Raw genomic sequence first — 14,445 nt, forward strand, 5'->3', positions numbered from 1 at the left:
GCTGCTCTGTAGTTGCAACTAATCCGAATATGTTTTGTTATTGGGCATTTGTATATCGCCTTTTACCATTGGTATGATTCCAAGGTGCTGTAAGCGGAAGATAGAGGCAGCATCCTCTTTGTCTATTGTTTCCTTTTTGTTGGGAGCATTTTGACTCCCTATTTTTTATTTTGGGCGTATTTGCTATTTTTTGGGAGGAAAAGTGGCTGGTATACCACACATCTGCAGGCTGCTGTGAGTGTTCAGTGGAAATGAGCATTATAAGAATTTAAAAAGTCAACAATCCATTAATGCCGATCCAGAAATGCACACTGAGCGCTAGCGGCCCAAAGAGGGAACAATATTATGTGGCTAGTAACCTCATAGTTTAGATGGGGCTTTTCATCTAATACATGTGACCACCTCATCATTAACAGCTACAGAAACCTGCGAACATGCCCCATCTCCCAAGAGGCCACCCTCAGTGAACAACGTCTGGGTCATTTTCATCCAACTGGATTATGCTCACAAAATTCAGATGCTGTAATTCTGCATCTCGTCATCAAAGTACCTAGAAACACCTGTGAATTTAGTAAGCGGACAGAAAGCTTTGGCTCTATAAGATAGCATTTCTGACAGGAGAGACACACACACAAACACACACAAACAAACACACACAAACACACACACTCTAAATAAAAGAAGAAAGAAGATTTCATTGTGCCAGAAGAGCTTCAAACTTTTTTTGATTTATGGGAATATAGAGGTTCGGGTTTTATTCAAGATTCTTACAAGTACACACATTTGACTCTTATTCAGTTGTTATTTACAAAGATGCACATCGCAGGAATGTTTTGGAAAAATCCCTCCAATCAAGACCACATTCTCCTAAAATACAAATTTCTCAAACATGATTATAAGGGACTTCACCAAAAAGCATATGTCTGGCTTTTCTATGATGTTATGGCTTTTATAAGGAAACTATTTGCATTTCCATACTTTAAATGCTCCACCAGTCCAACCCCTTTCCTGTAGAACCTTTACAGAACCACTAATATATGTATTGTGAGATATTAGGCAATGAGGAAGTAGCGCAGTCATCAGGACAATTCACATACCTACAACTATCAAGAAGGTACATAGAGCATATTCCTCAAAATGAGCTTCAAAACCTTGCTTTCACAGGACCCCAAGCGCTATGAAGACAGAACAGTTCATGCTTGCTGGCTAAAGGAGCCTGGTGAGCTTGATGCACCCAGTTAACTTTAAGCCTGTGCTTGCATCCATGCTACAGATCACTCAGAACCCTGCTTCTCCGTGGGATAGGTGGGTTAAAGGGCTTTAATGCAAGTCCTTGTTCCGGCAGCCTTGTGGCATAAAAGGATGCTCACATTTTCCAAAATCCTAAAAACGCCCATGAATCACTTAAAGGAAGAGGGTAGGCATTTATAAACAAACAGGGAGGTAGATTAAGGGCACATTAAAAGGAAAAACTGCATCTCAGAAAAATGGAGGAATCGATAGGAAAATAAGAAGAAAAACCAGAAATCGGCATTCTACTTGAATGAGATTTTACAGTTAGAACGGATCGTTTACGCTGTATGCTGAGTGTGGTACTGTGGACATCAGTCAAATCTTCTCACCCAGATCCCATCAAAGCTCTCGTCTTTTTCGGTTCTGTTCAGTTCCTCGAGTGTAGAAAGGGCATCGAAATTGCTCCTTCCTCTTATTAACCCTTACAGACAGGACTGCTGGCTATGGAGCAAAGGTTCCCACAGAAAGTGGGGGAGAAGTAAACAAATGCATGAAAATATAAAAAAGTTAAACAGTTGAGAAACTAGGGCCCACAGAAAGCCTTTGCTTCAGTTTTGGGTAGGCTCCATCAGACTTTGACCAGCAGATTGCCTAATGTTGCAGGGTTTTGGGAGAGAGGAGTTAAGCGAGGAAAATACCAGTAGGAGTATTGCAGGAGAGAGACAGGGGTTCATCCCACAAACATTGCACCTTACCCACACATTCCAAAGTAGACTATCCCCACTACTCTCTTCCAGATCTCAGGCACATCACTGACTCATCAAAAAACAAAACGTCATACTTCCTCAGGAACATTGCCATTGCCTATTGCTTCTGTTATCCACACCTGCATCAAGCAGCCTTCAGGGCGAGTTTACTGCCACTAGAAGTAGGGAAAGATCACCACACTGTTTTCACCTCCTTCAACAGGTGGCCCCTGAAATAAACTGGTGCCTCCATTGCAGCCACTTCCTTCAAACCTCACTCCCACTGGAATCTGGCTCACTGGCAGTCAGTTTCAGTCTCTGCAAGGTTTTCAAGAAGAATCGCGGAGGTTTGCACACTAGAGTGACATCTTTCCCGCCCTGCAGCCCTGGCAAGCAGAGCTGACGGGCATGGAGATGGAGTGGCAGATAGCGGACCTTAGCCTGTTCCAAACCTAGCTTCTTTAGAGCACCATCTGAAAGCTTCTGCAGGGACACAAAAAAGAGAAATCAGGCGAAGGCCACAGATCAGAATTCTAGCAAGTAGACATTACCCCACCTCCCTCTCCACCTTCCTATAACAAGGATCACTTGGTGACAAACATATTTTACCTGAGGTGCCAGTTTGTCCCAGTGAGAGTATTTGTGATCCCCCAGAATCGGGCACCCCAGTCCAAAGGCCATGTGAACTCTGAGCTGATGCTTGATGCCTGGAACCAAATAAAAAAGCAACAATTTCATTATGGAAGGGAAGCATCCCCATCATATTTCCTTTAAATAAAACAGGCCAACAAACAGGAATGATGGGATTCAGCTTAAATGCCTGAACTAGCCAAGATAACCAATTGAATATTAACCACAGTGCAAAGCATCAAAGTAATCCTCTCCAAATCCCAGCGCCACAAACTAAAATCAATTGCTCTTATCCAGCTTTGCATATATTTTGTTTACTCGTGCAAAGAAATTAGTTCTTACTTTAACTAGATTTGTATTGGTTCATTAATGCAAACACATTTATGTCCAAAATGAATCACTTTCTTATACTTGCATACACAGAAGAATACATTACATCGGTCTAGCATCCAAAACTAATTAAACTTATCAGAGCTTATAATGCCTCTCTTGGAGAATGAAGCAGACATTAGCAAAAGCTTTGAATCCTTGTACACAGATTTGTACAGTTGCACACACAAAAACAAGACAAATATGGAGGCGTTTGAACAATCTTGCTGTGCAAACAGTAATTGAGGAAGACAAGGTAATGCAAGTATCAGATTAGAGGAGGTGAGTGAGGCACTACGGCCCAGATAGTAAAGCACATTTCTGGGACTGGACAGTCTCCTGGTGGAGTTGTACAAAATACTAAAAGAGGACCCATTACCGTTCGACACCCAGGTTAAAAGGGGAATACTGCGAAGCAAGAGAGTTCCCAGGAGAAATTGAACAAATCAACTGTGACAGTAATACACAATGTAGGACAAGACCCTGAAAAATGTGGAAACTACAGACCCATTTTCCTCTAAAGGTGGATCACAAGTTACTGGCAAGAGTGCATGGAATCAGTACTCTGCTGTTTTTCACGATGAACAATCTGGCTTTGTAAAAAAACATGAGAGGAAAGGAGACAATAGTTCTAAGACTAGATGCGGAAAAGGCATTTGATAGTATCCTTCTCCCTACTGCAACGACTAAACTTCCCAGAACAGCTTGGGTTGGTCGTGGTGTTATATGCATGACGCAGGATAAGGGTAATTTTAAACGGATGCCTCTTGGACGAATTCAGAGTGGTGAAGGAGACTAAACAGGATGACCTTTGTTACAGCAGTAGAGCTTGCCGCAAAAGGATGGAAGAAGCAGTACAATTGGTGCGTGGAACAAGGAGATGTAATCAAAGGTTCTGTTCTCCATGGATGACCTCGTTTTGACACTTAAGCAGCCAGAGATATTGGGCCAGGCTAAGATCAGCATCCGAGCTGCTCCAAATATTTGCGGCATATGAAATGAACTGAATATTTGCAGAATATAGGATGAGCTGGACAAAAAGCTAAATGATGGATCTGTAGAGTAAGACATCAGAATTGCCTTTTGGGGTGGTGGGGGGAGCATAGAAATGGAAGAAATGCATATAAAATATGTGGACATTTGGTTCCTGAAAAGGATCAAAAAGGTTATTCAATACAATATGACCCTGCTTCTTAACGCCCTGAAAAGAGATGAGATATGCAAAAATCTAGGATTAGCATGATGTGCAAATTTAAGTGTCATTAAGAGGGTCATGTTACTCTGGGGGTGCTGAACAACATGCATGTTGCGGTACATGACAGAATAGATCTCAAACTAGACACTCATTTCAGCGTTCCTATAGGCAGGGAAGAGAAAAGACTTCAGACGCCCATTCTCTCCAGTGGTTCCGAGCTACCATGCTTTGAACCATATCAGAACAGCGTTGTCTTTCAAAGGCTAGGCACACTTCCACAGCTGGACAGAATGACGTCCCTGACTCAGTGAAGGCTGAATCCACTACAGCACCACCTGAATGTGCACCAGGAGCTTGATTAAGAAAGATCTACAATTAAAAGACATATGGTACTGATGGACTTTTCCGTTTAAACTGGTATTTGAGCATGAAGGTCTTCGATATTCCGTTGTGGAAGAGGTGAGTGACCTGCCGGACTAGGCAGAATCGGCACAGAGCGAGATGAACGACACAGATGATCCTCAGGGGAAAGCAAGGAGAAGACCTCGGGCGGAAGCCAAGAAGGGGGCGGGGGAGAGCGGAGCGGGACAACCCAGCAAGGAGGACCCCCACCTTCCCTATGGACACAGAGGTCGCATGAAGAACGTGATGGTAATCAGTATCAAAACTGTGGTTGAGTCTTCAGATGGTTCTGATGGGGGTGGAGATATGGTGAAATGGGGACTTGCCGGTATGGGATGGAGTTGGACTCTGGGCACGACATGGGGATTGGGGTGAATAGGTGGTGCCGGATGACCTAGGCTTGGCCCGGAGCACCCAAGGGCTGCTGCGATACTGGGAAGAACTTGGGGTGGGGCTGATTAAAAGGAGAATGTTGTGAGGCTTGGATCGGGGATGGGGGCTTTGGCCCAGGGGAGTACTGAAATACCGACCCAGGAATGTTATCAGTTAATGTTGATATGCTACAGTTAATTCTTGATCCACCAGGATTGCATGCTTTGTTGCGTTGGGACCATTTTGATTCGAAGTTTATTATTTTTTGGAGTATAACTGCTCATGATACAACGTCCTTTTGGGAAGGGGTGGTACAGGCAGGAAAGGGGGGCTAGAGATTTTAATACAAAGGGTAAGATGGAAGGGAGGAGAGTGCAGTTACTTTTAGACTATGGCTGAGCTGCAATGCTTGACCCTGAATGTTCAAGGCTTGAATCCCCCCCAACCCCAAGAAAAATCGATTTTCGGCAGGTTACTAGAGATGGAGGTGGGGATCACATTTTTGCAGGAGACCCGCCTACTCCCAATAGATGAAAAGCGCATGCAGCAGAGATTTTTTCCAATGCCTTTAATTTGCATAAGGGGAGGAAAAAGATAAAGGAGGTGGCAATACTGATTCACAAAAGTGTTAGCTTTCAAAAGAAGGTGGTATTTAAAGACCCGGACGGTAGGCTGCTTATGGTCAGGGGAAATCGCTCAACAACATTTATATCCCCTACACCCCCAACAATCACCAGGATATATTTTTCAAACAAGCCCTGTATCGGATTGTGGCTTTTTGCGAAGTGGAACTGATAATAGGAGGCAATTTTAATACCATATTAGATTTAGACCTAGACAGGTCGTCTCCCATCACCAAAGTGGATAGGACAAACCAACAAACTCTTGCAAAAACAGTCGAGAGATTTGGCGGTGATAGAAACAAGCAGATTTTGTAATAACACTGGTAGGGGTTATACTTTCTATTCGCCTGTGCACCAGAGCTTTTCGAAAATAGATATGTTGCTGGTTCCGGATACCCTGATAAATAAAATCACAGATGTCATAATTGAGATTAGACTTATCCCCACAATGCCCCAATTAAGGTTAAAATTAGGGACATTATACCAGAAAGGTTAGAAAGGAAACAGAGTTGACTTTGGGGGACCGAGAAACCTGACGGTGTCTCCCTAGCTAGCCAGTAATCTGTCATCCAGGTGGCCAGGACACAGCCATTGCTATTGGATCCAGTTCCTGGGGGTGGACCAGTGAGGGAGGATCACCTGGATGGGGGGTCCTCGGGGAGTGGGACACAAGACAGGCGAGACACGGTATCCCCCTTACTTTGACTCCTTTTCCCCCATCCTCTCACATAGGGCATTCCAAACCTCTGCCCCAGTCCCCCTTTTCCAACACAAACACTTTTGCACAACCCAAAGGACTAACACCAGAGCCGTTTACCAGACATGTCCCACCAATACAAGGGTCAGGCAAAGTCAATTGAACCGGGGGGAGGGAGAGCTCCCTCTCTCCCTCCCTCCCTCTCTCCCTCCCTCTCTCCCTCTCTCCCTCTCTCCCTCTCTCCCTCCCTCTCTCCCTCCCTCTCTCCCTCCCTCTCTCCCTCCCTCTCTCCCTCCCTCTCTCCCTCCCTCTCTCCCTCCCTCTCTCCCTCCCTCTCTCCCTCCCTCTCTCCCTCCCTCTCTCCCTCCCTCTCTCCCTCCCTCTCTCCCTCCCTCTCTCCCTCCCTCTCTCCCTCCCTCTCTCCCTCCCTCTCTCCCTCCCTCTCTCCCTCCCTCTCTCCCTCCCTCTCTCCCTCCCTCTCTCCCTCCCTCTCTCCCTCCCTCTCTCCCTCCCTCTCTCCCTCCCTCTCTCCCTCCCTCTCTCCCTCCCTCCCTCCCTCCCTCCCTCCCTCCCTCCCTCCCTCCCTCCCTCTCTCCCTCTCTCCCTCTCTCCCTCTCTCCCTCTCTCCCTCTCTCCCTCTCTCCCTCTCTCCCTCTCTCCCTCTCTCCCTCTCTCCCTCTCTCCCTCTCTCCCTCTCTCCCTCTCTCCCTCTCTCCCTCTCTCCCTCTCTCCCTCTCTCCCTCTCTCCCTCTCTCCCTCTCTCCCTCTCTCCCTCTCTCCCTCTCTCCCTCTCTCCCTCTCTCCCTCTCTCCCTCTCTCCCTCTCTCCCTCTCTCCCTCTCTCCCTCTCTCCCTCTCTCCCTCTCTCCCTCTCTCCCTCTCTCCCTCTCTCCCTCTCTCCCTCTCTCCCTCTCTCCCTCCCTCCCTCCCTCCCTCCCTCCCTCCCTCAGGGATAAAAGAGCCATAGAGCACAGTATGAGCACGGCAGACAGCACGACGAGACGGCTAATCAGGCGCGGCAGTTCAAACAAAGGAGAAAGACGTCAGGAATCGAGAGGATGGCGAGGAGGGAAGTGACTGCACCCTTTTCGTCCCAGATCCGCAGAACCTTTGGGGAAGAGAGTCTAAGACCATGAACAATAGCACAAGGTGTCTTGCAGCAGATGTCAACGGTACACGGGGCAAGCCTATGCCGAAAAGCAGGAACGAGGGAAGCTCCCGCAACCGTGGTACCAGCCTTGACTCCAATGAAGAGGATAGCCAAGCGGTTCATCACAGCGGTTGAGTTGAGGGGAGAGCTGATAAGAACCGGGCTGTGTTAACTGATAATCGCAAAGTGGCAAGTTTTGAACCAAGTTTGAGGAACTGTGAAAGAAATGTAAAGTGTTAAGGGAAGACCAGCTGCAGAGGGAAACTGGCACCACGTGGGTGCTATCTCAAGAGACTCTGGTGGATCCCCATGAGAGAGAAACTCCAGATACCAGCAGGCCATAGGAGAGCCAGCGGAATAGGTCAAAGTCGTCATACTGAGGGTCAAGCAAGATCCCTGTACAATCGTAAGACTTTGATCTACAAACCAAGTTAAAGAAAGGGAAGCGAATCCCAAGAGGGGCAAAGTCCCAAGAAACAGTGTTGACAGACGTAAAACACGACTGAGGGACATACACTATGGACTGTTTGAAAAGACATTGAGAAAACAAGGGAAGTGAATCCTGCTAAAGAGAGAAGGGTCAGCGGCCAGAAGAGGGGGACATGTATGTGCATTAATCAGTCTTAAAAGGTATTCTAGCTTGAATAGGGAGCCAATGTACTTCTCTTCTGATGTGAGAGATATGTTCATTCCTTTTTAGTCCAAAGGCTGCCCGTAGGGCTTTGTTCTGTAGAAATTGTAATTTGGCATGGTTGGTCCTTGTAGTTCCTAGTAGAAGGATGTTGCAGTAGTCAAGTTCTATTCCGTGGTGTTTGGAATTGTCAGCCGAGTGAGATGATTTTGGATGTATACGCATTAGAAGAGGATCGGGCATGAAAATGTTTAGTCAGAGAGATTGGCATCTAAGTGGACGCCCAATGTTTTTACATGTTTGAGGACTGGGATGGAGGTCTCATCGATGGTAATGGCATATTAGTCAGTGTGCAGAAATTTTAGGTGGGCAGGCGAGGCTACAATGAGGAGCTCTGTTTTTTCGTCATTCAAACAGAGGCTGTTGGTGGCCATCCAATTCTGTATGATGGCATAGATCTTATTAATGGTGATGGAGTCTTGTTTGTGATCTCCCATGATGGGGATCAGGATCTGCGTATCATTTGCAAAGTTAGTGTAGATGACTCCCATAGAATCAAGTGCTGTGAATAGGAGTTTAGTGTAGGGGTTATATAAAGTGGGAGATAGACAGGAGCCTTGAGGGGCCCCCAAGGGTACAGAGATGGTGTCAGTGGCCTTTTCCCCAATAAAGACTCTAGAAGTGCGTTCCGACCAGAAAGACTTAATCCACAAGGTGGCTTCTGGGGAGAAGTTGAAGTTTTCTGTCAGAGCAGAGCACAACTTGTCATGGTCTACCAGGTTGAATGCCGCCAACAAGTCAAGGAGGAGGAGAATACCCATGTTACCGGAATCACGAATGCTATCCATCTGGATTTTTAAGTCTAGTAGAGCTGTTTCGGGGCTATGTTTAGGCAGGAAGCCCGATTGCCTAGCTCCGAGCAAGTGGTGGCTTTCCAAATAATCTTGGATTTGGGTATAGGCTATTCTATTCACTATTTTCAATAGGAATGGGACGGTGGTAATGGGGCGGTAGTTAGTGAAGATGGAAGGATCAAAAGATGGTTTAAGTAGTGGGGTTACCCATGCCGCTTTAATGTTAGAGGGGACTGAGTTGGAAGTGAAAGAGGCATTAAAAAAAAGTCGGTGATAATGGGTACTAATGCAGGAGAACACAGTTTGGCCAGCCGGGCAGGGAAACTATCGCCTTTGCAATTAGACGGTTTCAAGGTCATGATGGTGGTCTGGACCTGGTCCTGTGATGCAGAGTTACATTTCAATTGGGTGACAGTGTTATTAGTAATGGTGTCAGGGGTGATCGCAGGCATACTTGACAGCCAGTAGTTTTCTCTTATTCAGTATTTTTTCTTGTAATGTGAAGATTTTATGTGCTAAGGCATTTTGGATAGTGGTGCACCAGGCTTTGTCAGTGTTAACAGCAGTAGATGAGGGCATAAGAAATTGTAATTCTCTATGTATAGAGATTAGTTCTTCAGTGTTGGAGGACGCATTATTGATGCGAGTATTAAAGGAATTGACTTCATGGGATATCACAGCTGATTTGTAGGTTTTAATAGCGGCCAAAAGGGTTTTAGTTGTGGTAGTGGACCGTTTATGTTTGTGGAGGTGTTCCACTGCTCTTTTGTTGCAGCGTGGGAGGGTGAGCTCTTCATCAAACCAGAAGTTAGCTCGTTTTAGTTTCTGAGGCGTTTTAGAAGAGTGGGGCTACTGAGTTAATAGTGGACTTAAGGGAATTCTGATAAAAGGTGGATATGCTGTCTGGGTTGGTGTCTGTCGTTGGGTAGGTCTTGAGAGTGTCAACAAGAATGGGCATAAGATTTTCTACTGTGAGTTTGCAGGTGTTTCTAATAGAGATGGGACATGAGCTAGTTTGAGGAGAAGCCGGAAGCTTCGTGGTTAGGATATCAAAACATATTAGGTGGTGATCCGTCCAGGTAACTTCCGAGATAGATTCTAATGCTATTCTTACATTTAATATCAAGATGCAGTCCAGGATTCTTCCTTTGGAATGGGTGGGTGAATTGACAATTTGAGTGAAATGCATTTCATGAAGGGCCGCGGAGAATGCAGTAGCTTTCTGGTCCAGTTTATCATTGTATCCAAGGTTGACGTCTCCTAGGATAATTAATTTAAGGTTAGGTTTAAGGAGAGGGGTGATGGGTAAAGGGATGTCAGATTTGGGGTTGTTGGGGCTATTAGATTGTCTATAGATTATAAGAAATTTGACTGTAGTTTTAGGGTAATTTGTAAGTTTTAGTAGAAGGAGTTCGTATCCAGGCAATGGGTCTAGAGGGCATGATCTAAACTGCAGTGTACTCTAAAGATTGTACGTCTGGTGAGATAGCTAGAGTGAGAGACGATAATCTCAATTGTCTTGAGGCCCCTAGAATGGGTACAGTAGTGGGTTGTAGGATTACTGCTCTCACACTAAGGTGCTCATGACAAGTCGTGCATAGGCACAGGTTAGTGGGTCCTGTTTGGCCTAAAGTGCTAGATACAGTGGTGGATAATGTGGGGGGTAGGATGTGGTTTTTAGGGAAGTGGGTGAGAGAGGGTGGCGGGGAGATGTGGAGGCATGGGGGGGGTGCACCCGGGATTGGTGTTTAGAGAGGAGGAGCCATACATGTGGCTAGAAAGGAGTTTGGGAGCTTCTATGCCTTGAGGTTCAGTGGATGCTGTCGCAGTGTCAGAAGGTTGTGTGGGGGGTGGTGGGGCTTTCGGTAGAAAGGGTGTGGGCAAGGGTAGGTGTGGTGGCGTGGACACCAGAGTCGAGCGACACCGTTCTCGAGCTGATCAAAAGTGCCAGCCGTGCAAGGCCGTTTACTCATCTTGATTGGTGTTAAGGCTATGATTGGCCACCTGTGCAAGTGGTAAGCTTTAGGGTACTCGGGTTGGGGCCATAGGCCTTTCCTTCCTACTTGAATGATACGCCATGTTCTGGAGGGTAGATCAGCAGGCTACAATAGGCAAAGGCTAAATAGAGTCCTGGGGTATGCCGGTTCCTGGTTTGGGAATGTCATCAACAGAGGTCAATGTTAAGGGTAGCTGGGGGGCTTGGCTACTGTCAATAGGATGCCATGGTGTCTGCTACTCAGGCATTTGACTGATAACATGTTTTAGCATAGCTGAGACTATGGCACAATCCGGCCGTCATGGGTGGATACTCGCCTTTACACGAGGAGTGGAAAGGAGATGCAATAGTGGGAGGCAAAAGAGCATGAGTACTATGGCTCAGTGCAGTACAACAAGTGAATGATTAGGATATTACTTCAGTATGGAGTACATTCGCACAATGTGGTTTCATCTACAACAATAATTAAACATGAATACAGTACGAGCAGGTACTTGATTTTCGACAAGCACAAAAGTCATTGAGGGGGCGCGGCACAGCTGCATAGGACTGGGATAGTCTGATTGGTCCTCGAGCATGAGCAGTAATTCCAGAAGGGGTGCTCATAGGTCACAGCTGAAGAAGTATGTTGCGGCCGTGATGCGAAATAAGTGAGAGGGCAGAATAGATGAGACAGTGACTTCTTTCCGTGAGGTTAGGGATGCGGGGCAAAAGAGGCGTCGGCTCACAGCTCCACAGCCACGGACAGGCACAGATAGGGGCCTTAGCGATTAGGCATTAGCAGAGAGGGCCAGCTTCAACGATTGGCAGAACTTAAACAAATGCAGGCCAATCACGATCAGTTGACGAGTTGTTAGGGAGAATTCTCAGAAATGTGCTAATTCCTATCTACCTTAAAGACCCCCAGCACTGTTGCTGGACTTTAGGACTTTTAATTGCTAACCAATGGTGTCGGTATTGTAATGACAACAACTGTATTGAAACCCTCAAACATTTAGTAGTATCTTGCTCTACATTAGAAACACTACGGCAAATATATTTTAAAACTTCCCTACAGCTCTACTGCTCTCGTTCTGAGGATGAAATTTGGGGCCTACTAATCAATAGTGAACGCCCAGCGATTTTAATCGCTTTAGTTAAATTCATAACTACTATCCTCCATTAGATGAAATTGTTGCAAATATAAGGAGGTATTAGACAATTTCATGTCGCTTTGTATGTTAAAGATGAAATGTATTGAATTTTAAGTTGTTATATGTTGTTAGATTCAAAATAACTCCTTTCTTCTTTTGTTTTATTGTGTTTGTTTTATATTAAATATTTGAAAGGTTGAATATCAGCCAAACAAATAAAAAAAAAAAAAAAAAAAAAAAAAAAAATTGCTAACCTGGAGAGAGCGAGACCTTCCCCCCCCCCCCTCTCATGTATTTTTCTGTGATTTGGACTCGGTGTTCTTTTGACTTTTGGAGTTGGACAAACTCCATAGGCATCTTTACATTGTGACACAAAGCACCTTCAGTGAAGTGACACTGGGGAGTCTCTTAGATTTCCCAAAGCTAACTTTCTAGACCCAGCACACAGTATCTTACAATAGGGTGCTGGAGGGGTTACCTAGTATCCCCTTTGTCTAGTTTCCCATGTAACATTTTTAGGTTACCCTTTCTACAATGAAATGCTGGTGGCAGTGGTTTACTTTTTACTACCATTGTGTGTTTTTACCGCGGGCTGCGTTCGCAGCTGCAGTAAGGCACCCATGGGTGCCCATTTTGTCAAAATTGCCCGGTCTTCTTTTTTCACCATTTCTTGCTGGAAATGTCCTTTTTGAGATTTACTCTGCGCGCTAAACCAGGTTTGGTCCCTTTGTTCATTTTTGTCTTTGGCGGAATTCACGAGTGAAGCCCACCTCTGGGATCCAGTATGTCTGGCAGGGGCAGGAAGTGAGGGAGGTGTCCGAAACTCCCTGTGCTTAATCCCCTTGGTTACAGGAATGCACCCAAAGGTCACTGGCTGCTAGATGTCTGGCAAGGACAGCCACCCTGCTGTGTGATTGACAGCTAGGCTGGAATGAATGTGAGAACCCTGCATAAAAGGCAAGGCTTTTTGGCTTGGAAGGCAGAGTCAACCACAGGCCGAAGGAATCCGAAGAATTTGGAAGAGGCGCCTGCTGCTGTGTTGAAGCTCCGAATTCTCCTCGACTAGAGAAGCCCTGCAAGGACGACTTCTCCCCTTGGGTTGGTGGGGCCAATCAACCCCAAAGCAAACTCGTCTGGACATCCTCTCGGGGCTGGTTGTACTTCTGCTGCTGGAACTGAAGTGCCAGGGAGAGGAACACCAAATCGAGTGCATCGTTTTTAAGTTCGGACCTGAGCCTCAGGAAGATCCTCTGGACTCCCTTGAAACAGGACTGACCAAGCCTGAGCCACCTCAACAGAGTGCTGGACCCCAGTTGTGAGTAAAGGCTAGCGTGGTATCCGAGAGTCCATGGTGATGCTATTTGCTGAGACGCGAGGAGCTGAAGCCGCAAAGTGCCACTGAATTGAAGTTTGACCTTTGATGCCGCCGACCGTCCCATTGTGTTGCAGGAGTCCCCAGAAGTCCTCCCTCTTGTCCCCACGACTGAGGCACAGGAACAACAGGATCTGTAGAGCCACGCAGGAACAGAAGCCAGCTGGACCATTTCTTCTAAACAACGGTACTGTAAACCTAAAAGGACTTACCTCTTTTTGTGTAGCCTTACTTGCTCTCAGTTGAGACTTGTCTTGGTTGCCCTTGCAGAGTTGCTTGCAGCTTTACCCTTCAGAAGCATCACAGCTTGTGGCCATTCTGTGAATCTTATTTCTACAAACTTTTCTAAAAACATTGTGCAAGACTAACTTACCAGCAAAGAGGATCTTCAGCACCCCTAGACTGTGTTCAACTAACCTTGACTGTCCTGGCTCCCTGAGAGACTCTTCTACCTCTGACTTTGTGCTTTTGCCTTTCTTCCAGGAAAGGGTTAATTTGCTTTGCATTGGAGGGTCTTAAAAGTACTTACCAGTTGATTAATTATTTGTTAACCTTCGTTTTATTCCTCTACCTAATCCTTTGCCCCCAAACTCAGTATTGCTCTGAATGTAACAGTGATAAATCAATGTCCACAGTGTCCTAGCTATTTAAGTCACCTTAGGGTGTAGGAAGTGTCTGTGTGCCATCCCCAATGGGTATCATCTGATTCAGAGAAACAGAGTGTGCTTTGAAGTGTATTCTAACTGTTACAGGTTTTGTCCCTTCTGAAGAAGGCTTATATAACTGACTTATGAATACATTAATAATTGTTTAATCAAGAAACCTTGAGTATAAGTGTGTATTTGTATAATTGTCACTGTAACACTCTGTTACAACCTTACTGCTCACATTGACCCCTCTGGAGATAAGCCTGGCTGCTCAGCCACAAGAGCAACCTGTGTGGTAAGGTCTTATACCAAAGGTTGGGTTCCCATTGCCAGGAGGTCAAGGTTGCTGTAGTCTTACAAAGGATACTGCACACAATCTTGCCTAACAAGGGTCTG

General features: G+C 45.9%; 1 protein-coding gene across 1 annotated transcript in view; it reads right to left on the reverse strand.

The window, feature by feature from the left end:
• Window positions 1-692: 692 nt before the first annotated feature.
• The window catches only part of RPUSD4 (RNA pseudouridine synthase D4), a 211,105-nt gene continuing 197,352 nt past the window's right edge, over window positions 693-14,445 (reverse strand). The window contains exons 6-7 of the mRNA XM_069651606.1: window positions 2,589-2,686; window positions 693-2,462 (exon numbers count right to left, since the gene is read on the reverse strand). Coding sequence (XP_069507707.1) covers window positions 2,247-2,462; window positions 2,589-2,686 — 314 coding nt within the window. The 3' untranslated portion in view covers window positions 693-2,246. The remainder of the gene's footprint in view (window positions 2,463-2,588; window positions 2,687-14,445) is intronic.

Source organism: Ambystoma mexicanum, chromosome 3p (genome assembly GCF_040938575.1).
Source record: "Ambystoma mexicanum isolate Mex_15411 chromosome 3p, UKY_AmexF1_1, whole genome shotgun sequence".
Classification (NCBI taxonomy): Eukaryota; Metazoa; Chordata; class Amphibia; order Caudata; family Ambystomatidae; genus Ambystoma; species Ambystoma mexicanum.